The sequence below is a fragment of the Carcharhinus amblyrhynchos genome, chromosome 31, assembly GCF_965287045.1.
Source record: "Carcharhinus amblyrhynchos chromosome 31, sCarAmb.v2.hapA, whole genome shotgun sequence".
Lineage (NCBI taxonomy): Eukaryota > Metazoa > Chordata > Chondrichthyes > Carcharhiniformes > Carcharhinidae > Carcharhinus > Carcharhinus amblyrhynchos.
Window position 1 is genome coordinate 24,513,387 of NC_137354.1, and position 25,262 is coordinate 24,538,648.

The window sequence follows — 25,262 nt, forward strand, 5'->3', positions numbered from 1 at the left end:
TCTCTCTCTCTCTCTATCCCAGTCTCTCTCTCTCTCTCTCTATCCCAGTCTCTCTCTCTCTCTCTCTATCCCAGTCTCTCTCTCTCTCTCTCTCTATCCCAGTCTCTCTCTCTCTCTCTCTATCCCAGTCTCTCTCTCTCTCTCTCTATCCCAGTCTCTCTCTCTCTCTCTATCCCAGTCTCTCTCTCTCTATCCCAGTCTCTCTCTCTCTCTCTCTATCCCAGTCTCTCTCTCTCTCTCTATCCCAGTCTCTCTCTCTCTATCCCAGTCTCTCTCTCTCTCTCTCTATCCCAGTCTCTCTCTCTCTCTCTATCCCAGTCTCTCTCTCTCTCTCTATCCCAGTCTCTCTCTCTCTCTCTATCCCAGTCTCTCTCTCTCTCTCTCTCTATCCCAGTCTCTCTCTCTCTCTCTCTATCCCAGTCTCTCTCTCTCTCTCTATCCCAGTCTCTCTCTCTCTCTCTATCCCAGTCTCTCTCTCTCTCTCTATCCCAGTCTCTCTCTCTCTCTCTATCCCAGTCTCTCTCTCTCTCTCTATCCCAGTCTCTCTCTCTCTCTCTCTATCCCAGTCTCTCTCTCTATCCCAGTCTCTCTATTTCCGGGTTCTCTCTCTGTCTCTCTGACTCTTTAAGCGGTTCTCGGTTTTAGGTAAGAGCGCAGCCCGGGGCCCGGCACCGCCAACACTCACCCCCGGAGCCCGGACTCCACCCGGTGTACCCCCCCACAGAGTGCGCACCCCCCACTCCCCCCACCCCTCCACCAGAGTACACCCCCTCCCCCCGCAGTGTACCCCCCGCAGTGTACACCCCCTCCCCCCCGAGTGTACACCCCCTCCCCCCCCGAGTGTACACCCCCTCCCCCCCCGAGTGTACACCCCCTCCCCCCCCAGTGTACACCCCCTCCCCCCCCAGTGTACACCCCCTCCCCCCCAGTGTACACCCCCTCCCCCCCCGAGTGTACACCCCCTCCCCCCCCAGTGTACACCCCCTCCCCCCCCGAGTGTACACCCCCTCCCCCCCCAGTGTACACCCCCTCCCCCCGCAGTGTACCCCCCCCAGTGTACACCCCCTCCCCCCCCAGTGTACACCCCCTCCCCCCGCAGTGTACCCCCCGCACTGTACACCCCCTCCCCCCCGAGTGTACACCCCCTCCCCCCCCAGTGTACACCCCCTCCCCCCCCGAGTGTACACCCCCTCCCCCCCCAGTGTACACCCCCTCCCCCCGCAGTGTACCTCCCCCAGTGTACACCCCCTCCCCCCCGAGTGTACACCCCCTCCCCCCGCAGTGTACACCCCCTCCCCCCCGAGTGTACACCCCCTCCCCCCCAGTGTACACCCCCTCCCCCCCCAGTGTACACCCCCTCCCCCCCAGTGTACACCCCCTCCCCCCCCCAGTGTACACCCCCTCCCCCCCAGTGTACACCCCCTCCCCCCGAGTTTACACCCTCTCCCCCTAGTGTACACCCCCCCAGTGTACACCCCCTTCCCCCCCAGTGTACACCCCCTTCCCCCCCAGTGTACACCCCCTCCCCCCCCGAGTGTACACCCACTCCCCCTCGAGTGTACACCCCCTCCCCCCCCGAGTGTACACTCCCCCCCCCCCAGTGTACACCCCCTCCCCCCCCGAGTGTACACCCCCTCCCCCCCCCCAAGTGTACACCCCCTCCCCCCCCGAGTGTACACCCCCTCCCCCCCCCGAGTGTACACCCCCTCCCCCCCCGAGTGTACACCCCCTCCCCCCCCCGAGTGTACACCCCTCCCCCCGAGTGTACACCCCCTCCCCCCCGAGTGTACACCCCCTCCCCCCCCAGTGTACACCCCCTCCCCCCCCAGTGTACACCCCCTCCCCCCCAGTGTACACCCCCTCCCCCCCAGTGTACACCCCCTCCCCCCGAGTTTACACCCTCTCCCCCTAGTGTACACCCCCCCCAGTGTACACCCCCTTCCCCCCCAGTGTACACCCCCTTCCCCCCCAGTGTACACCCCCTCCCCCCCCAGTGTACACCCCCTCCCCCCCGAGTGTACACCTCCCCTTTCCTTAGTGTACATGCTCCCCTTCTTTAGTGTACACCCTCCCCGAGTATACACCGTTAACCAGCATAAACCCTCTTCCCCAGTGTACACATCCTCATGCCCCAGCACGCACCAAACCGTTATCAATGACTTTATAGCAGAGCGTTTAGACAGCAGTGACAGGATCAGACAGAGTCAGCATGGATTTACGCAGGGGAAATCACGCTTGACAAATCTGTTGGAATTCTTTGAAGATGTAACCGGCAGAGTTGACAAGAGGGAGCCAGTCGATGTGGTATATTTGAACTTTCAGAAAGTGTTTGACAAAGTCCCGCAGAAGGGATTATCATGAAAGATTAAAGTGCATGGGATTGGGGGAAGTGTATTGAGATGGATAGAAAACTGGTTGGCAGAGAGGAAACAAAGAATAGGAATTAATGGGTGCTTTCCACATCGGCAGGCAGGAACTAGTGGGGGTGCCACAGGGATCGGTGCTGGGACCCCAGCTATTCACAATATATATTAATGATTTGGATGAGGGAACAAAATATAACATCTCAAAGTTTCCAGATGATATCAAGTTGGGTGGGAGGGTGAACTGTGACGAGGATGCAGAGATCCTTCAGAATGATCTGGGTAAGTGGGCAAATCAATGGTAGAACATAGAACATAGAACATAGAACATTACAGCGCAGAACAGGCCCTTCGGCCCACGATGTTGCGCCGACCAGTTACAAAAACAATGACCCACTAGCCTATACCAATCCCTTTTCGTCCATAAACCTATCCAGAGATCTCTTAAACGCCCCCAAACTAGACGCATTTACAACTGCAGCAGGCAGGGCATTCCAATCCCTCACCACCCGCTGGGTAAAGAACCTACCCCTGACATCCGTCCTGTAGCTACCCCCCCTTAATTTAAAGCCATGCACCCTCTCCAGGGGACTTATCTATTTTCAGCCCCTCAAGAATTTCCAGCACATCCTCTTTATCAACCGTAATACTGTCTATTTTACACCCCTGCAACCCAATGTCCTCCTCAGCTATATTCATGTCCCCCTGCGTGAACACCGAAGAGAAATATTGGTTCAATACTTCTCCAATCTCCTCCGGTTCCACACACAACTTCCCCCTGCTGTCTGTAACTGGCCCTAATCTTGCCCTGACCAACCTTCTGTTCTTGACATACCTATAGAACGCCTTAGGATTCTCCTTAATCCTATCAGCCAAAGTCTTCTCATGTCCTCTTTTAGCCCTTCTCAACTCACTCTTCAACTCCCTCCTAGCCAATCTAAAGCTTTCTAGTGCACTATCTGAGCCCTCCAATCTCATCCGAACATAAGCCTCCTTTTTCTTTTTAACCATCGACTCAACTCTTTTAGTGCACCACGGTTCCCTAGATCTACCAAATCCACCATGCCTGACAGGGACATACCTATCAAGGACTCGCAGTAGCTGCTCCTTGAAAAAATGCAGTATAATTTGGATAAATGTGAGGTTATTCACTTTGCAAGCAAAATGAAGGCAGATTGCTGTGTCCAGACCCCCCTCCCCGCGCTGTCCCCGGACCCCCCTCCCCGCGCTGTCCCCGGACCCCCCTCCCCGCGCTGTCCCCGGACCCCCCTCCCCGCGCTGTCCCCGGACCCCCCTCCCCGCGCTGTCCCCGGACCCCCCTCCCCGCGCTGTCCCCGGACCCCCCTCCCCGCGCTGTGTCCGGACCCCCCTCCCCGCGCTGTGTCCGGACCCCCCTCCCCGCGCTGTGTCCGGACCCCCCTCCCCGCGCTGTGTCCGGACCCCCCTCCCCGCGCTGTGTCCGGACCCCCCTCCCCGCGCTGTGTCCGGACCCCCCTCCCCGCGCTGTGTCCGGACCCCCCTCCCCGCGCTGTGTCCGGACCCCCCTCCCCGCGCTGTACCCTGACTCCCCCTCCTGATCCTGTGCTGTCCCCAGAGCCCCTCCAGCTGCCAGTGAGCTGTCTCTGCCTCCTGCTCACAGCCTGTGGGTGAGTCAGTGATCAGGGAGTGTGCAGAGCTGAGCAGTTACATGTTACTGAAAGCAGGCAGATATTGGAAGCAGGTTTTATTCGCTGTGGGATTGTTCTCTACATTCTCTTTAGTGAGTTGATCCCACGTGACTGGCGCTGATTTGACTGGTTCAGCAAGTTTGCCCTATAAAGTATGTGCCTGCAGATCAGCTGTCTGACTCAGTGTCTCTGCGTTTCAGTGTAACAGGCCGGTTTGACAACACGTTTCACCGATTTCAGAACCCCGTCCCTAATCTGCTTTCAAATTCAGGCTGGTAAGTACAGAATTTAACAAATGTTTTATTAACGTAGTCTTCAGCTGTTTTATATCAATTAATGTGCAGGTGGGAGCGTTATTCAATACTGTCCGTGGAGAGGTCGGGGTTAGGAGCTCTGAGGGGCAGCACAGTGGTTAACGCTGCTGCCTCACAGCTCCAGGGACCCGGGTTCAATACTGGCCTTGGGTCACTGTCTGTATGGAGTTTGCACATTCCCCCCGTGTCTGCGTGGGTTTCCTGCGGGTGCTCCGGTTTCCCCTCTCATTCTGAAGGACGTGCTGGTTCGGTGGATTGGCCGAACTGGCGCTGGAGTGTGACGACACAGTAACTTCATTGCAGTGTTAATGTAAGCCTTACTTGTGACTAATAAATAAACTCTGCTCGGACACTGGGTGTCACAGAGAGAATTGTTTCAGTCCTAATTTCGGTATCTGAAATCTGTTCCACGCAGAATTCACTGACTGAGAGATTCTGGCTGGATTAAGGCAATGATTTTATCTTTCAGTGTTAGTGCTGCTCCTTTTGATAGCTGCGTGCTGTGGAGACAATGGCGAAAGATGCAGCGAGAGTGGCTCGGATCGTCAATGAGACTGTGGCGGAAGGCAGGAATTTCCTAGGTAAGCTCCATGTCCTGGAGGTAATGGTCACTGGAGATCCTGAGGGGGTAGGAGTGGTGAGGAGTGGGATCTCAGTGAGCAGGAGCTGTGACTGAGCACTGTTCACGCTCCAGAATTGAAGAGCATAAGACATAGGAGCAGAATTAGGCCATTCGCCCCATCGAGTCTGCTCCACCATTTCAATCACGGCTGATATTTTTCTCACCCCCCATTCTCCTGCCTTTTCCCCGTATCCCCTGATCCTCTTATTAATCAAGAACGTTGGGGTGGTCCATTCCACACCCCAACACTCAATTGGTTGGGGTGTGGAATGGACTGCCTGCTGTGATAGTGGAATCGGACACTCTAGGAACTTGGATAGCACACCAGAATGAAAGGGAGTGGGACAGCTTGATCTTGGGATTGGACATAACATTGAGGACCTGTACTGTGCTGTAATGTTCTATCAAGAACCGATCTATCTCTGTCTTAAAAACACTCAGTGATCTGGCCTCCACAACCTTCTGTGGCAAAGAGTTCCACGGATTCCCCACTCTCTGGTTGAAGAAATTCCTCCTCATCTCTGTTTTAAAGGATCGTCCCTTTACCCTGAGGTCGTGCCCTCTGGTTCTAGTTTCTCCTACTAGTGGAAACATCCTCTCCACGTCCACTCTATCCAGGGCCTCGCAGTATCCTGTAAGTTTCAATAAGATCCCCTCCTCATCCTTCTAAACTCCAACAAGTACAGACCCAGAGTCCTCAACCCGTTCCTCAAAGGACAAGCTCTTCATTCCAGGGAGTATTCTTGTGAACCTGGCTTGATTGGTTTCCTTTTATAACTTGTTAATTCTCAGAATGGATGAGTTAGGTTTCTGGCATTGTGGGTGAGTTGTAAATGATGGAGTTTAGAAAAGTACCAAGCTCTGGGTGTTGGAGCAGTGTCGAGATTCCTTGCCAAGTGATCACGGGCCCAGCCACCAGCTTCAGTCAGAGATATCACAGAGCGTGGGGTAGATCTACACAGAGAATCCCCCGAGGTTGTTGTATTGTGTTGTCTGGTGTTGACCACAGAGAACATAAGAAGTAGGAGCAGGAGTAGGCCTTCGAGCCTGCCCCGCCATTCAATAAGATCATGGCTGAACTGAACCCTGGAAGAGATATCTCACCCTGTAATGGGGGTATCAGTTCATTAACTCCGGAATAAAAAGCTGGTATCGGTAATGATGATTGTCATAAAAATCCTTTGAGTTCATTAATGTCCTTTAGGGAAGGAAATCTGCCGTCCTTACCTGGTCTGGCCTACATCAGACCTACAGCGATGTGGTTACTGCCACTGAACAACAAATACTGGCCTTGCTAACAACACCCACAGCCCATGAGAAAGGGTTCTGATATTTACAAGCAAATTATTCTGGTAAGAGAAGATGATTTTCGGGGATGTGAGTTGAATATTTTATGAAAAATAGGAACAGGCCCTGTTCCGGTTTCCTCCCACACCCCAAAGATGTGCTGTTAGGCTGATTGGCAGGAATAAATTGTCCCTAAATCAGTTTCCCTCAATCTGGATGGCCATAAAACATTAGACAGGGGTCGTGGGTGGAGGGGGGGACTGGTGGTGTTGAGCTGGCGGCGTGGGCTCGTTGGGCCGAAGGGCCTGTTTCCCGGGCTGTTTTTGTTCTGTGTTCTGACACCTTTCTAAAGACCTTTCCCCTCGGTGTGGCCCATATCCCTTTATTTCCTGCCTATTCATGTATCATGTGTGTAGCAACGAGTTGAAGCTGATTTATCATTTAAACTTCTCCACATTACCCTTGTCTTAATCAATGTAATATTGAGATTAGGCCCAGGATGTGTCACATACCTTGGCAGTATGTTCTCTCTCGAGCTGTCTATATTGATGATGAGACACATGCAGCAAAGCAAGTGTAACCTGTGAAAAACTTCAAAGATCGGCCTAGGAATGAAGAGGAATAAGTCTTTCTACCAAACTGCAAGTGTGTCGCGCAGTACTCTGCTCTATACACGTGAGACTTGAAGTGTGTACCAGTATCGTGCCAAGAAGCAGCCACTTTCACTGGGCTATCTCAGAAAGCTTCTGGAGGTCAGATGAAAGTGTCAGACACTGAGCTGCTGCCTGGTGTTGGCACGTCAAACATCTACACTATATTGAGACAGTCACAGCTGAGGTTGGGCTAGTCACGCAGCTAGTATGTCTGTCATTCACTTAGCAAAGGGAGAGCTTGAGTTGGCTTATGAGGAGAGACTGAGCAGGCTGAGGCTACACTCATTGGAATTCAGAAGAATGAGGGGAGATCTTATAGAAACATATAAGATTACGAAGGGAATAGGTAAGATAGAAGCAGGGAAGTTGTTTCCACTGGCAGTTAAAGTAGAACTAGGGGGAGCATGTCTCAAAATAAGGGGGAGCAGATTTAGGACTGAGTTGAGGAGGAACTTCTTCACACAAAGGGTTGTGAATCTGTGGAATTCCCTGCCCAGTTGAGGCTCCCTCACTGAATGTTTTTAAGGCAAGGATAGATAAATTTTTGAACAGTAAAGGGATTAAGGGTTATGGTGAGCGGGTGGGGAAGTGGAGCTGAGTCCCTGAAAAGATCAGCCACGATCTTATTGAATGGAAGAGCAGGATCGAGGGGCAGACAGTCTATTCCTGCTCTTAGTTCTTATGTTTGGGCTGCGTGGTGCTCAAAGGAATTGTTACAAGAACATTCTGAAGGCTTCACTTAAGACTTTTGACACCGACTTTGAATCATAGAACATAGAACACTACAGCACAAACAGGCCCTTCGGCCCACAAGTTGCGCCGATCATATCCATACCTACCAGGCCATAGAACTATCTGTAACTCCCAATCCCATTAAATCCCATATACTCATCCAGAAGTCTTTAAAAAGACCCCAGCGAGTTCGCCTCCACCACCACTGACGGCAGCCGATTCCACTCACTCACCACCCTCTGAGTGAAAAACTTACCCCTGACATCTCCTCTGTACTTGCTTCCCAGCACCTTAAACCTGTGTCCTCTCGTAGCGACCATTTCAGCCCTGGGAAATAGGCTCCGAGAATCCACCCTATCTATACCTCTCAACATTTTATAAACCTCTATCAGGTCGCCTCTCAACCTTCGTCTCTCCAGGGAGACGAGTCCCAGCTCCCTCAACCTATCCTCAAAAGTCATGCCTCCCAATCCAGGCAACATCCTTGTAAATCTCCTCTGCACCCTCCCAATAGCGTCCACATCCTTCCTGTAGTGAGGCGACCAGAACTGCGCACAGTACTCCAAGTGGGGTCTGACAAGGGTCTTATAAAGTTGCAGCATTGCCTCCCGACTCCTAAACTCAATCCCTCGATTAATGAAGGCCAGTACACCATACGCCTTCTTGACCACATCCTCCACCTGCGAGGCCGATTTAAGAGTCCTATGGACGCGGACCCCCAGATCCTTCTGCTCTTCAACACTGCTAAGACTCCTACCCTTGATATTCATCCCATTGATCCTGCCAAAATGGACCACTGCACATTTCGTGTAGAATCCTGGGAGAAATTTGTCCAACTGCATTTGGCACAGTTAAAAATTAGCAGCCAAATTAAAACTGTGAGCAGTTGTTCAACAAGGAAGTAGGTATCTGAGGCAGAGAGAAGACACAATGAGTGGAAATCCTCAGCTATTGATTCCTCCAAACTCAGCTGTCTGCAAACCTGTCCGAATTGCTGCAGAACCCCTCAGGGCACCGATCGGTCTAAGCGGTCACCCACATACCCACCGGTACCCCAGCAAACTGATGATGAATCCTGGGCATCTTCGATTCAAAGGACAAACAAGGGGTTGAGTACTTGTGAGCACAGTTTCATTGTTGGAGTTGATGTTGAGGCTTCTGCACCATAAGGATTCTGTGATTCTGCTATACTGTCGATGGTGGAAGTGTGCTGACCTCGGGTGTATTAATTTCAATCATGTGTTAGCCGGCTAATCCTATCTCGTGACAACACCCAGGTTGCTAGGAGATGCCTGGAGTGGCTCAATGCCCAATGGAAACTGATTCTTTTTCTCATCCCCCCTTGGAGAGGTGGAATTCCTCTCTGATATCAAAGACACGTCTTTTTTTTATTGTTACATGGCATGTGGCCAACATTTAATTGGTCAGCATTTATGGTCCAACCCTAATTGCCCTTGAGTGGGAGTTTAAGAGTCTAACCACAAAGTTTGTCTGGATTTTTCTCCCTTAAGGGCATGAATTTTTAGAACATAGAACATTACAGCGCAGTACAGGCCCTTCGGCCCTCAATGTTGCACCGACCAGTGGAACCAATCTAATGACCCTCTAACCTAAACTATTCCAATGTTATCCATATGCCTATCCACTGACCATCGAACGCCCTTAAAGTTGGCGAGTCCACAACTGCTGCAGGCAGGGCATTCCACGCCCTTACTACCCTCTGAGTAAAGAACCTACCTCTGACATCCGTCCTATAATTACCACCCTTTAATTTAAAGCTATATTTTAGTACAATCAATAATGGTTTCATGGTCATCATTAGAATTCAGATTTTTTTTGTTAATGAATTCAAATTTCAGCATCTGCTGTGGTGGGATTCTGAGGCACCCAGAGCATTACCATGGGTACCCGGATTACTTGTCCAGTGACGATATCAGTACACCACTGCCTCCCCGATACTGGTGCATTAGTGACAGTATCATTGTGATGAATGTGAACTCAGCGCCTACGTTCTCCACGGTGGTCTCTATTTTTCAGTTGTCCCCCTTCCCCAGTATTTTACATTGTTTTCAATGTGTTTCTTGTGTCACAATCTGTTTTATTTCAGTTGTTTTTGAATTTCCCATTGAGATTCTTCCTCTCGCCCCAGCTGTTGTCACTCTTCCTCTTTTCCAGCCCCTTCTCCTCAGAGAGCCCACTCACCAGAAACAGAAGTGATCCACACTTTCCAGTTATAGAGTCATAGAGGTTTACAGCATGGAAACAGGCCCTTTGGCCCAACTTGTCCATGCTGGCATTTTTTTTTAACCCCAAAGATAATCCCAATTGCCCGCATTTGGCCCATATCCCTGTGTACCCATCTTACCCATGTAACTGTCTAAATGCTTTTGGAAAGAGGTTAGGTGGGTTGGCCGTGGTAAATGTGTGGGGTTGTGGGGATAGGATTTGGGTAAGGTACTCTGCCAGAGCCTCATTCTGCTGAAATTCTGGTGAAATTATTCCATTGCATCTTGTTCCTGAGTTGTAGTTACTCCGTCCCATAGCAACATTTCCTGTCCTGACGCATTATCTCCCTCCTATAATTTACATAAGTTTGCCCGGTCACACTGTCCGCAATTACTTTCCCTCACCTGCACTTTGACCCACGACCCTGTCCTGCACTGTGAACCCTGGCCCTTCACTTTCCTTTCACGATAGGAGAGAGTTTTTCAGGAACATTAATTGGTGTTAGAACATAGAACACTACAGCACAACAGGCCCTTCGGCCCACAAGTTGTACCAATCATATCCATACCTACCAGGCCTATCTAGAACCCTCAATCCCATTAAATCCCACGTACTCATCCAGAAGTCTCTTAAAAGACCCCAACGAGTTTGCCTCTACCACCACTGACGGCAGCCGATTCCACTCACTCACCACCCTCTGAGTGAAAAACTTACCCCTAACATCTCCTCTGTACCTGCTCCCCAGCACCTTAAACCTGTGGCCTCTCGTAGTGACCATTTCAGCCCTGGGAAATAGCCTCCGAGAATCCACCCTCTCTATTCCTCTCAACATTTTATAAACCTCTATCAGGTCGCCTCTCATCCTTCGTCTCTCCAGGGAGAAGAGACCGAGCTCCCTCAACCTATCCTCATAAGACATGCCTCCCAATCCAGGCAACATCCTTGTAAATCTCCTCTGCACCCTCTCAATAGCTTCCACATCCTTCCTGTAGTGAGGTGACCAGAACTGCGCACAGTACTCCAAGTGGGGTCTGACAAGGGTCTTATAAAGTTGCAGCATTACCTCCCGACTCCTAAACTCAATCCCTCGATTAATGAAGGCCAGTACACCATACGCCTTCTTGACCACATCCTCCACCTGCGAGGCCGATTTAAGAGTCCTATGGACGCGGACCCCAAGATCCTTCTGATCCTCAACACTGCTAAGAGTCTTACCCTTGATATTGTACTCCTTCATCCCATTGGACCTGCCAAAATGGACCACTACACATTTATCCACGTTGCAGAACTGAGTCCTCGGAATAGAGGGCTACAGGGAAATGGCACAGAAAATGAGTTGATCGTAGAATCCTAGAGATAGGTGAACAAGATGACAACAGATTTAGATAAGGTCAAGGAAACACTGCTCCCACTGGCTGGTGGTACAAGGACTAAATATTACAAGCGATATGGAAGGATGGGGAGTAGGGGGATGTGCATTTTTACACAGTGAGCGGTAAAGATGTGGAACTTATTGCCCCCTGAGTCAGATGGAACAGGAGACAATCAATGATTTCAAAAGGAAACTGGATGGACCCTTGAGGGAAATGATTTTGTTGGGCTACTGGGAGAATGGGACAGGAAACCAATGTAGATTCAATGGGGTGAATGGCCTTCTCCTGTGCTGTAATGATTGTAAGAAGTCTCACAACACCAGGTTAAAGATCAACAGGATTATTTGGTGGCAAACGCTACTAGTTTTTGGGGCTTTTCCCCTTCGGATAGCGTTTGCTACCAAATAAACCTGTTGGACTTTAACCTGGTGTTGTGAGACTTCTTACTGTGTTTGCCCCAGTCCAACGCCGGCATCTCCACACCATGAGTGTGCAGCACTGAGAGAGACTGGAAGAACGCAATGCTTGGTCTTTGATTAGCGTGTGCCAAATTTCTTTTGATTTCAGCGCAATGATCTCATGCAGTTATTTGTGAGGATTGATACTGAACCCCTGCTTGGTTTCAACAGTCAGCTGTCATTTGTGAAACCCGGTTTAGGAGCAACAGCAGGCGACGCTGTAAATAACAGTCTGTGATAGTCACAGAATGAGCCACACAGAGATTAGGATCAGGAGTGGACCATTCAGCCCTCAAGCTTGCTGTGCTATACAGTAAGATCTTGACTAGTCTGCAGAGTAAGATGATTGAGAAAGAGAGCGGGTTTGAGTTGTGAAATGACTATTTGAGTAGATTGCCTCGGATTCTGCAGAGGAGTGAGATGGTGTGAATGGAATTGCACCAGTTTATGCTTATCCAAACCTTTGTTGCTATAACTCTGCTCTCAGCCGCCTGTTTACATAGAACATTCCAGCGCAGTACAGGCCCTTCGGCCCTCGATGTTGCGCCGACCAGTGGAACCAATCTAATGACCCTCTAACCTAAACTATTCCAATGTTATCCATATGCCTATCCACTGACCATTCGAACGCCCTTAAAGTTGGCGAGTCCACAACTGCTGCAGGCAGGGCATTCCACGCCCTTACTACCCTCTGAGTAAAGAACCTATCTCTGACATCCGTCCTATAATTACCACCCCTCAATTTAAAGCTATGTCCCCTCGTGTTAGCCATCACCATCCGAGGGTAAAGGCTCTCACTGTCCACCCTATCTAACCCTCTGACCATCTTGTATGCCTCAATTAGGTCACCTCTTAACCTCCTTCTCTCTGTCACAATTCCACCCGCTGCCCTACACTAAGCTCTGGGGGACAGATTGTAAAATGCTCCAGGTCTGATGAGAGGTCATTGATCCAAACATTGGGTGCTATTTTACCATTTTTTTGTCTTAAGCACTGGGTGGACTTGAATCTGGGAGATTTTCAGATCCACCTTTGGACACATTTTTAGACCCCCCCCCACCCCTTCCCCACACACACACTCTGGCTGAGTGAGTGAGTCCGATTCTCACTGCAGAAGCCTGTGGGCGGGGCTTAACGTACCCAAAACCCTGCAGCTCTGATCGGAGTCTCCAACTGCACACGCGCAAAAAAATTAAAGAATGCTGCTCTCCTGCCACATCTCTCCCAGGCCTCCTTCTGGCTCCCACGGACTTTGCCTCCCCCTCCACAACATTACTGACTAACTTATTCCCCCCCCACCCTCTGCTACCCAGACCGATTGTACCTCCCTCCCCCCCCCCAACGTCGCTCGCAGAAGGTCTCCCCTCCATGTCCTCCTCATCTTCCGAAAGGTCCCCTCTCTGCTGTGCCAGGTTGTGAAGGGCACAGTGAACCACCACGATGCGGGAAGGGATCGGGGGTCTGTACTGTAGGGCCCTGCCGTTCGCCCGGTGTGGGGGTGTGGGGCAGGAGGTGAAGGGACCGGAGACTCTGGGCAGTTCCCTGCATGAGTGACGTTTGAATAGACGTCGGACACCGTGTGCCAGCGGTGGGCTCCGGCTCCGAAAGGAGACAAGTGCCACTTGTTTCAGGACCTGGCACCTTGGGTGGGGGTGGGGGGAGGAGGACCCACTCCCGGTGGCTGTCAAATTGACGCCTGCTCTGAACTTCTACGCAACCGGCTCTTTCCAGACCCTGAGCGGTGATGGAATTCCCAGTCAGCTGTCCACACCTGTGTCGAGCAGATCCCGGAATTCCCAGGCTGGACAGTGCATCAAATTTCACCTGGACCAGGCCCATCAGGAAGGCCGGGCTGCAGGATTCACGGCCGTTGCAGGGATGACTAATGTCCCGGGGGGAGGGGGACATCGACTGCACCCACATCAACCTCAAGGCCCCGCAGGGGTGGCTCGTGGGGGGCAGGGGTGGCTCGTGGGGGGCAGGGGTGGCTCATGGGGGGCAGGGGTGGCTTGTGGGGTACTCACTGCAGACTTGGCTGGTGGTGCCTGTGCGGAGGCGCGGAGACCTGGTATAATGGAGCTGCCCGGTCTACGGTGGAGAGGTAGATCGGGCTCCAGAAACGCGATTGCATCCCAGCAATGGCCGTGAATCCTGCAGCCCGGCCTCCCTGATGGGCCGGCTCCAGGTGAAATCCCACAGTCGGAAAGACGTGCTGGTTAGGGTGGGTTGACCCCGAACAGGCGCCGGAGTGTGGCAACTCGGAGAATTCCACAGTAACTTCATTGCAGTGTTAATGTAAGCCGACTATGAGTAATAGATAAACTTTCACACTTGGTGAAGTTCCAAATAGAAACGTTTGTGGCACTGAAGGAGGCCATTTGGCCAATCATTTCCGTACTGGAAAAAATTAGTCAGCTGAGGCACAAAACTGAGATACCGTACCCTGACTATCATTCAAATAGAGGGACGAAGTTGACCAAGTTAGGGATTGAACACACAATCTCTGGGTAGTCACACCATGTCCTAACCATCCAAACACCCAAAGGCCAGTTAATAAAACGAAGACACTTTGTGTCAAAGTCAGTAAACAGCAAGGGTAGAAAGTTGGTTAGAATGTGAAAAAAGCACAGAGCAGTGGTCCCTGGATGTTTTTTTCAGATGTCAGCAGTCCCCAGGGTCACTGTGGGGACCAACATTCCTGATCAGCTGTTTGTGTGTGTGGCCATGATGTGGATGTCGGCCACTTTAGGACTTGAACAGCAGGTTAGGGGCAAGGATTCGCATTCTAATCAGTAATCTCTACACTGCCTGTGCTTTATATGCTCTGTCTGAGGCCAGAACTCTCCATTCACCTGACGAAGAGGCAGTCCCCTCGAAAGCTTGTGAGTTTACTATCAGATAAATCGGTTGGACTAAAACCTGGTGTTGTCAGACTTTTTACTGTGTATGTGGCCACAGCGTAACCTGGAAATGATTGTGTGGGCCTTGTTCTGTCTGAAAACGTTTACAATGTGCCAATCTAAAACTGGCTGCTCACAACAATTATATTTAAAAATGCATTTAAGTTATATATTTTAAAGTGCAACTGTGCTGCCTCACAGTGCCAGGGACCCGGGTTCAATTCCGGCCTCGGGTCACTGTCTGTGTGGAGTTTGCATGTTCTCCCCATGTCTGCGTGGGCTTCCTCCGGGTGCTCCGGTTTCCTCCCGCAGTTGGAAAGACGTGCTGGTTAGGGTGCATTGACTCTGAACAGGCGACGGAGTGTGGTGACTAGGGACATTTCACAGTAACTTCATTGCAGTGTTAATGTAAGCCTACTGTGAGTAATAAATAAACTTTACTTTGCAGACTTTCAAACTTGATCGAGATTGAGATTTAATTTAATTGAGATTTAATTTGACACAGTCCAAAGATGTGCGGGTTAGGTGGATTGGCCACGCTTAATTGACCCTGGTGTCAGGGGATTAGCAGGGTAAATGAGTGGGGTTACAGGATTAGAGCCTAGGTGGGATTGTGGTCGGTTGCAGACTCGATGGGCTGAATGGCCTCCTGCACTGTAGGGGTTCTATGATTCTATGTGGTGATTATCAGTTTAAGACCAGCCGTATTGAATAAGGGACAAGTGGTCTGCACAATGAATCAATGCCAGGTGCGGGGTATCTCTCCAAGGGGTGGAATTTTCTTAGTTAGAAAGAATGTACAATGGACTAGCACGCAGCTATTGAAGCAATCCTGTAAAGGAAGCTTGCTTGTTCAACTTAAGAAGCTAAATCTCTGCCTCTGGCGATGAGGATAATTGTAGAGACTTATAAGATAATGAAGGGGATAGATAGGGTAGAGGTAGAGAGATTCTTCCCACTTAGAAAGGATAGCAGGACTAGAGGCACAGCCTCAAGATAAGGGCGGGGGGTGCACAGTTTAGATCGGAGTTGAGGAGGAACTTCTTCACTCAAAGGGTGGTGAATCTCTGTCCACTGAAGTGGTGGAGTTGAATATTCAATCTGTTGAAAATATTTAAGTCACGGGTAGATAGGGGTTGCTGATGACACGAAGATGAGTGGAAAAGCAAATTGCGTGGAGGGTGTGGAAAGTCTGCAGAGGGATCTGGATAGGCTGAGCGAGTGGGCGAGGACCTGGCAGATGGAGTATAATGTTAGCAAGTGTGAGGTTATCCACTTTGGCAGAAATAATAGTCAGAGGGATTACTATTTAAAAGGTGAAAAGCTGCAGCATGCTACGGTGCAGAGGGACCTGGGGGTCCTTGTGCATGAGTCGCAAAAAGCCAGCCTGCAGGTGCAGCAGGTGATCAAGAAGGCGAATGGGATGTTGGCCTTCATAGCGAGGGGGATAGAATATAAAAGTAGGGAGGTCTTGCTGCAGCTGTATAGGGCACTGGTGAGGCTGCAGCTGGAGTACTGTGTGCAGTTTTGGTCACCGCACTTGCGCAAGGATATATTGGCCTTGGAGGGAGTGCAGAGGAGGTTCACTAGGCTGATACCGGAGATGAGGGGGTTAGACTATGAAGAGAGACTAAATAGACTGAGTCTGTGCTTGTTGGAGTTTAGAAGGATGAGGGGGGATCTTATAGAGACGTATAAGATAATGAAGGGGATAGATAGGGTAGAGGTAGAGAGATTCTTCCCGCTTAGAAAGGACAGCAGGACTAGAGGGCACAGCCTCAAGGTAAGGGGGGGGGGGCAGTTTAGATTGGAGTTGAGGAGGAACTTCTTCACTCAAAGGGTGGTGAATCTCTAGAATTCTCTGCCCGTTGAAGTGGTGGAGGCTACCTCGCTGAATATATTTAAGTCACGGGTCAATAGCTTTCTGATAGACAGGGGAATTAAGGGTTATGGGGAGAAAGCGGGAAAGTGGAACTGAGCCACGACAGATCAGCCATGATCTTATTGAATGGCGGGGCAGGCTCGAAGGGCTAGATGGCCGACTCCTGCTCCTATTTCTTATGTTCTTATTATGTAATTACCTGAGCACTGCCTCTGGCCCTACACCTGTAAATATCACATTTTAAACAAAACTGAAGAAGACAGTATACTCACTAGAATGTCTCCCTTTGGGTGAACAAACCCATTCGACTCCTCCACGGAAGGACTGGAGTCAGTACGTCGAGGACTTGGGTTTTACTTCCAAGCGAATGAAATGGGGGAAGAGGCAAAGTACAATTCTCCAGCATGTCCGCAACCTTATTCACAGCCCCAAGCACACTCAACTCCAAACCATTCTGGGAGCTTAGTGAAGAGTCATTTTCAACCCAAACTGTTAATCATAATGCAGAGATTTAATTTGAGGATGAGATTTGAGGAAGTGTTAAAAGAGATTTCAGGAGGCTGGGGTTTGCCTCAGGAAAGAGAAGCCCACCTGTCAAGGCACTGAGGTGACCGACCTGGGGCACCGTATAGACACACAAAGATTACACCCTGCAAAAGATAAGATCAGGGTGATGAAGGAGGTGCCCTGACCCACAAACACACCTGAACTCAAATCATTTTTGGGATGATAAACTACAATGGATGTTTTTTACCAACCGTATCGATGGTATTGGCTCACTTACATATCATAGAACACTACTGCACAAACAGGCCCTTCGGCCCACAAGTTGCGCCGATCATATCTCCACCTACTAGGCTTACCTATAACCCTCCATCTTACTAAGTCCCATGTACTCATCCAGAAGTCTCTTACAAGATCCTATCGAATCCGCCTCCACCACCACCGTCGCTGGCAGCCGATTCCACTCACCCACCACCCTCTGAGTGAAAAACTTACCCCTGACATCTCCTCTGATCAGATGGGCTGAATGGTCTCCTGTGCTGTAAAACACTCTGATTCTTTGTTTTTCCTCTGACCATATTTATTTGTTGTTTTTTTTTTCCTAGACCTATCGAACTGTAAACTAACCACGTTTCCAGTCGCGCTCTTCAAGGTGATGAGGGATGTCCTGCCCAACATCCAGATCATTTCTCTGGAAAACAATGAACTGAAATTCATCTCCAGCGATTTTATGACCAACTTTAACCAGCTGCGGGGTAAGGCCTGTGCCAGGGAGCCAATCACCGTGCAAGGTCACAGCCCCTGCTGGCCATTTAAAACAAAACGGCTTAGTAGGTATAGAAGTGATCTAGTGGGCCGAAGGGCCTGTTTGTGCTGTAGGACTCTGAATAGTGTGGATGAACAGAGGGATCTAGGTGTATGTGTACATAGATCCCTGAAAGTTGGGAATCAAGTAGATAAGGTTGTTAAGAAGGCATACGGTGTCTTGGCGTTTATTGGTAGGGGGATTGAATTTAGGAGTCGCAGCGTCATGTTGCAACTGTACACAACTCTGGTGCGGCCGCACTTGGAGTATTGTGTGCAGTTCTGGTCCCCACATTACAGGAAGGATGTGGAGGCTTTGGAGAGGGTGCAGAGGAGGTTTACCAGGATGTTGCCTGGTATGGAGGGGAGGTCCTATGAGGAGAGACTGAGGGATTTGAGGTTGTCTTCGTTAGAAAGAAGGCGGCTGCGAGGGGACCTTATTGAAACATATAAGATGATTAGAGGTTTAGATAGGGTGGATAGTGATAGCCTTTTTCCTCGGATGGAGAAAGCTAGCACGAGGGGGCATGGCTTTAAATTAAGGGGTGGTAGTTATAGGACGGATGTCAGGGGTAGGTTCTTTACCCAGAGGGTGGTGAGGGATTGGAATGCCCTGCCTGCTGCAGTTGTAAATGCGCCTAGTTTGGGGGCGTTTAAGAGATCCGTGGATAGGTTTATGGATGGAAAGGGTTTGGTTTAGGTTAGAGGGTCATTTTTTTTTTAACTGGTCGGCGCAACATCGTGGGCCGAAGGGCCTGTTCTGCGCTGTAATGTTCTATGTTCTATAGTGTTCTATGTTCTAAAATCGTGTCTTGAACAGTATAAATTTGAAGGGCTGAATGGTCACCTCCTGCTTTGTAGGGAGTCTACGATTCTGTGATTTGGAAAATGTTGGGTTGGAGAAGAGTTATGTGTTTGAGTTTGACTCCTGTTAGTGACTCTCAGCCTGTTTTTAACCCTCCCACTTAAAATGTTTGAATAAAATAAACCTTCTGCACGTTATTTTGACTCCGGAATTTCCACTGATGTAGCATCTTTCGCATGCTCATCAAGCCCCACGTGAAGGAAGTGGTCACAGCAAAATTGTGCACAGCAAGCCCCCTCAAACATTGTACCTGATCAGATCATTATCTGTTTTCAGTGACTGGCTGAGAGGTAAATATTGGTCAACGCTTTGAGGAGATCTCCCCTGCTCTTCTCCCAAAGATTAGGTGGAATGGCCGTGCAAAATTCCCCGTTACAGCCAGGGAGATTAGCAGGGTAAATACGTGGGTTATGGAATAGGGCCTGAGTAGGATTAGAACCAGAGAACCATGGAATCTCTACAGTACAGAAGGAGGCCATTTGGCCCATCGGGTCTGTACTGACCACAATCCCATCCATGCCCCATTCCCGCAACCCCACACATTGACCAGATGCTGAGCAACACGGCAGCTCAGTGACTACCACTGATTGCTGTGCAGATACATGGATTTGGGCCGGTGTCTGTGGGAGTTTGCACATTCTCCCCGTGCTTGCGTGGGTTTTCTCCGGGTGCTCCGGTTTCCTCCCACACCCCAAAAACGTGCTCTTAGGCTGATTGGTGTTAACAAATTGTCCCTAAATTAGTCTCCCCTCAATCTGGTTTCCAATGTGGAGTGCCATAAGCATACACAAGGGTCATGGGTGGAAGAGGGAACTCTCAATGTTAAAATGGCGGGGTGGGCTCGTTGGGCCGAAGGGCCTGTTTTCCGTGCTGTGTTGTCCTTTGTTCTTTTGATGCTGCTAATCCCCCTGACACTAGGGTCAATTTAGCATGGCCAAACAACCTAACCTGCACATCTTTGGAATTGTTGTCAATACAGACTCGATGGGCCGAATGGCTTCCTCCTGCAATGTAGGGATTCTATGATTACTGCAGGATTTTTGACATCTCTCTCAGAGGGTAGAATCCCAGTAGCGCTATTATTTGGTTTCAGAAATACTTGAAACCACTTAGCTCTGGGCTGTGGGCCAGTAGATACGGAAGGTTGCTGAAGATTGGTACAATTGTGGGATTTCTAACTTCTGATATCTGTATTGTGGGATCGCTGGATTGAAATGTAGACTGTTCTACGTAGAGTCATAGAGGTTTACAGCATGGAAACAGACCCTTCGGCCCAACTTGTCCATGCCACCCTTTTTATTTAAGCCATCCCCAATTGCCTGCATTTGGCCCATATCTCTGTATACCCAACTTACCCATATAACTGTTTAAATGCTTTTTAAAAGACAAAAGTATTCGCCTCCACTACTACCTCTGGAAGCTTGTTCCAGACACTCACCACCCTCTGTGTGGAAACATTGCCGCTCTCTCCCCACTCACCTTAAACCTATGCTGTCTAGTTTTAGACTCCCCTACCTTTGGGAAAAGTTGTTGCCTTTCTAACTGATCTGTGCCCCTCATTATTTTATAGACCTCTATAAGATCACCCCTAGGGCTCCAGGGAAAAAAGGGTCCCAGTCAACTCATGACACCAAGTTAATAAATCTTTTCTGCACTCTTTCTAGTCTAATAATATCCTTTCTATAATAGGGTGACCAGAAACTGTACTCAGTATCCCAAGTGTGGCCTTACCAATATCTTGTACAACTTCAACAAGACGTCCCAACTCTTGTATACAATGTTCTGACCAATGAAACCAAGCATGCCGAACGCCTTCTTCACCACTCTGTCCATCTGTGCCTCCACTTTCAAGGAGTTCTGAACCTGTCCCCCTCGATCTCTTTGTTCTGTAACTCTCCCGAAAAGTGATAAAGTGTACAGTGAATGTCATGATAACCGTAGTCACAGGGAGCTCCTGTTGCGAAGGTTTTAAAGTGAAACGTTGTGTTATGTTCAGTGTTTGCCTGCGGAGCATTTTAATGAAATGTTGTACTTTTGACAAATCTTTCTCCAGAATTAAACCTTGCGGGTAATTTCCTGAAACAACTCCCGGATGAAGTCAAGGTTTTGAAGCATTTGACAAGTATTAACCTCGCGAGGAATAAATTCTCTGTCTTCCCACACCAACTAACTGCACTGACAACACTGGAAACCATCAACCTGGAGGCGAATGAGATTACTGGTGAGTATTTTGGGTCAGGTGTATAAGGATTGCCTGGTAGTACAGGGCTATCTCTCCTCGGCAGTGCCAGCTCCCTCCTCCTTCCACCATCTTCGGAGGTAGAATCGTAGAAACCCTACAGTGGAGAAGAGGGCTAGTTGGCCCATCGAGTCTGCCCCAACCACAATCCCACCCACATCCTCTCTCCATAACCCCAGCTATTCACCCTTCCAATCTCCCTGACACCATGGGTAATTTAGCATGGCCAATCCATCTAACCCGCACATCTTAGAGGAAACTGGAGCACCCGGAGGAAACCCATGCAGACACGGGGAGAATGTGCAAACTCCTCACAGACAGTCACCCGAGGCTGGAATTGAACCCAAGTTCCTGGTGCTGTGACCACCGTGCCACCCATGTAGTAACTGAACTCTTCATTCCTCCTTTCTCTCCATCTCCTCCTCACCCGCCCCATTTCACTCTTGCATTACCCCCTCAAGGGGGTAATTTCTGGATTGCATTCTGTGCCATGTTAAGGAGAGGAAGGTTACAAAGGCTGACCTGAGGGGTTTGTGCAGCGAGAAGGATTCATATGAACACTTTCTCACCCAGGTTTCTCACTGCCGTCCTCCCTCAACCTCAGCACTGAATAATCTCTCGTCCACAATAATTTCAATTTTCGTCTCAACTCCTCACCCTCTCTCTCCTCTGATCTCTGAGCCCTCTGATCCTCCCTAAATCTCATCTTAATCATCTTATCCAGTCTCATGGTCATAACAGAACACTGTATCACAGCTTGGTATGGGCTCCTGCTCTGCCCAAGACTGCAAGAAACTACAAAAGGTTGCGAATATAGCCCAATCCATCACGCAAACCAGCCTCCCATCCATTGACTCTGTCTACACTTCCCGCTGCCTTGGCAAAGCAGCCGGCATAATTAAGGACCCCACGCATTCTGGACATTCTCTCTTCCACCTTCTTCCATTGGGATAAAGATACAAAGTCTGAGGCCACGCACCAACTGTCTCAAGAACAGCATCTTCCCTGCTGCCATCAGACTTTTGAATGGACCTGTCTCGCATTAAGTTGATCTTTCTCTACACCCTAGCTATGACTGTAACACTACATTCTGCACCCTCTCGTTTCCTTCTCTACGAATGGTATGCTTTGTCATATAGCGCTCAAAAAACAATACTTTTCACTGTATGCTGGCGTCAGTTTTCAGTGTACGCTGATAACACCCTGTTTACCTCACCACAACCTCTCTCAACTCCGCCACTCTTTCTAAGTAATCAGACCCAACATTCCAATACTCAATGAGCAGGAATGTTCTTCCATTATGTTTCGGAAAGAAGGAAGCCATTGTTTTGGGTTCCTGCTTCAAATTTGTTCCTTAGTTACACACTCCACCTCTCTCCCTGACAACTGCTACCGACTACTCCTGTCTATTCATAACTTTGGTGTCACAATAGACCCTGAGATGAGCTTCTGATATAAAATTACCCCCAGTAAAATAGTGTATTTACACTTGGATAACATTGAGCAACTTTCCCCGAGTCTCAATTCCTGCTGAAATCCTCATTCATGCTTTTATTACCCCGGGACTTTGCAATCCCACACGTCGCTGGCTGGCCTTTCATGTCCTACCCTCTGTAAACTCAACATCATCTAAAACCCTGTTGCCCGTGTCTTAATTCACACCAAACCCTGTTCCCCACATCACCCCTGTGCTCGCTGACTGTCTCCTGCTCCTTTTCAAGGTCTGATTTTTCAGATTCTTATCCTTATTTTCCAATTTCCTCCAAGGCTTTGTCCCTCCCTTCCCTTTCACATCCTCCAGTCCTACAGCCTGCAGAAATACCCGAGCTCCAAATTCAGCCCCCTATTTTAATCACTCCATCATCGCTGGCCATTTACCAGCAACTTTGGGCTGTGGATCATTGTGTGTTCCACGGCACGATGGCACAGCAGGTAGCACTGCTGCCTCACAGCGCTAGGGATCTGGGTTCGATTCTCGGCTTGGGTCCCTGTCTGTGTGGAGTTTGGATGTTCTCCTCGTGGGTTTCCTCCAGTTTCCTCTCACAGTCCAAAAGACGTGTTGTTTAGAGTGTATTGGCCGTGCTAAATTCCCCCCTCAGTGCACCTGAACAGGAGTGTGGCGAATCGGGGATTTTCACAGCCACTTCATTGCAGTGTTAATGTAAGCTTACATGTGACACTAATAAATAAACTTTTAAACAAGCCAAGATTGAGGTGATCTATTTCTGCTTTACAGAGATCCCGGTTGAGAGTCTGGCCTCCTTGCCCTTCCTCAAGTCGCTGAATATGAAATCTAACCCTCTGCGCAGTGAAACCCAGATAACGCAGCAGACAGCATTGCCATTTGAGTTGCTGACAGCAGATGAATAGTTACATGGATTAGACAGCGGAGCCTATTTGGAGGGCACACTGCCACAGGGGGATGAAGAGAATGTCCCAGGAATACAGCATGGTGTGGGGCACTTTACCAAACGGGGAATCCAGCTGTTGTCGATCGGGAAATACGCCTTTGAAGATCGACCAGATGGTTCCGACAGTCAGCAGCGATGTCCTCTGCGACAGCTTTCAGCTTTCTTTCCAGATCGAGCAATTAGATGGTAGTCAAATCCGATAATGTTCTTGGATTTGAAATGATTTTGATTTCTGAAGTGACTGTGGTGAAACCGAGAGGGACCTGCTTTCTCTCGTCAGCTGTCTGTCATTGCCGGAGAGTTCATGATTTAAATACCTTTGTCAAAAAGGGGGAACCCTTGAAATAAGAATGATCATCTCGGAGTCTCTCCTTTAAACTGTTGCCGTGAATGGTTATTGCATGCTGGTTATTAGTTATGGGTTTACAGTGAAATGATAATGAAGCATTGTGCTGCTTGAATTAGAGAACTGATGTGTTAGTTTATTGTGAGTTTGTATTCACTGATCCACTTGCAGTGTGCTGTTCACACCGTACACTCTGTTTTGGACACAGCATAATGTGGATAAAGTACCACTGTATCACATTGTCCTACTCCCCTGCCTTTCGCCCATAATCTTGCACGTTCTCTCTTTTCAGATAGCAATCCAATGCCCTTCTGAATATCAATCGAACCTGCCTCCACCACCCTCTCAGGAAGCTTGTTCCAGTCTGCAGTAAATGTTTCCTCGCTTCACCTCTACTCCGTTTCAAAGAATCCCATTCGGCCCATTGACTCTGCACCGACCCTCTGATGAAGCATCTTACCCAGATCCCATCCCTGTAACCCCATGTATTTACCCTGCTAATCCATAAGAACATAAGAAATAGGAGCAGGAGTAGGCCACCTAGCCCTTCGAGCCTGCCCCGCCATTCAATAAGATCATGGCTGATCTGAAGTGGATCAGTTCCACTTTCCCGCTTTCTCCCCATAACCCTTAATTCTCCTGTCTATCAGAAATCTATCTACCCGTGGCTTAAATATATTTAGCGAGGTAGCCTCCACCACTTCAATGGGCAGAGAATTCCAGAGATTCACCACCCTTTGAGTGAAGAAGTTCCTCCTCAACTCTGATCTAAACTGCACCCCCCTTATCTTGAGGCTGTGCCCTCTAGTCCTGCTATCCTTTCTAAGTGGGAAGAATCTCTCTACCTCTATCCTATCCATCCCCTTCATTATCTTGTAAGTCTCGATAAGATCCCCCCTCAGCCTTCTAAACTCCAACGAGTACAGGCCTGGTCTATTTAATCTCTCCTCATAAGCTAACTCCCTCTTCTCTGGTTATCAGCCTGGTGAACCTTCTCTGTACTCCCTCCGAGGCCAATATATCCTTTTGCATCCAGCTAGCCTTCACATCTTTGGACACTAAGGGACAGTTTAGCAGGGACAGTCCACCTAACCCGCACATCTTTGGACTGTGCGAAGGAATCGGAGCATCCAGAGGAAACCCACACAGACATGGGGAGAATGCGCAAACTCCACACACACAATGACCCAAGCCGGGAATCGAACCCGTGTCCCTGGAGCTGTGAGCAGTAGTACTAACCACTGTACCACCGTGCCGTCCTTTTCTCGTTTGCTTATTGTTTTCAATCTCATTCTTGACCCTCTATTAGAATCCCAACAGTGCAGAAGAAGGCCATTCGGCCCATTGAGTCCACACTGACTCTTGAGCTGTTTGTGGCGTTTGATTCTTAAAGGGACAATCAGCTGAGTAAGGGTCACACGACTCGGGGAAACCAATCGGGGAGCAGGATGGTGGATCACCCCAGTAAGTGTGGCCCTCTGTACCCAGAGTCAGCTCGGGAGCTGACCACAGCCACAAGGCTGAGAGCCTCTGGATTAATAAACCAGTTGTGTTTTCCCTAAACTGGTGAATGAGCAACTTTACAACTCGAAACATTGAAAATAGGAACAGGAGCA

At 49.4% G+C, this 25,262-nt stretch overlaps 1 protein-coding gene across 1 annotated transcript; it reads left to right on the top strand.

The window, feature by feature from the left end:
• Nucleotides 1-561: 561 nt before the first annotated feature.
• On the top strand, nucleotides 562-23,783 carry LOC145360429 (leucine-rich repeat-containing protein 20-like). The gene is made up of 6 exons (XM_080215635.1): nucleotides 562-645; nucleotides 4,231-4,305; nucleotides 4,814-4,925; nucleotides 17,587-17,736; nucleotides 20,704-20,871; nucleotides 23,126-23,783. The coding sequence occupies exons 3-6, from the start codon at nucleotides 4,856-4,858 to the stop codon at nucleotides 23,257-23,259; spliced, it is 522 nt and encodes a 173-aa protein (XP_080071761.1). The 5' UTR covers nucleotides 562-645; nucleotides 4,231-4,305; nucleotides 4,814-4,855; the 3' UTR covers nucleotides 23,260-23,783.
• Nucleotides 23,784-25,262: the final 1,479 nt, after the last annotated feature.

What these genes read in the sequence shown, in the direction of transcription:
- LOC145360429 (XM_080215635.1), top strand. Translation starts at nt 4,856, where the DNA reads ATGGCGAAAGATGCAGCGAGAGTGGCTCGGATCGTCAATGAGACTGTG. An exon ending in CAACTTTAACCAGCTGCGGG is followed by an intron (nt 17,737 to 20,703) that starts GTAAGGCCTGTG and finishes ATCTTTCTCCAG; the next exon opens with AATTAAACCTTGCGGGTAAT. An exon ending in GGAGGCGAATGAGATTACTG is followed by an intron (nt 20,872 to 23,125) that starts GTGAGTATTTTG and finishes TCTGCTTTACAG; the next exon opens with AGATCCCGGTTGAGAGTCTG.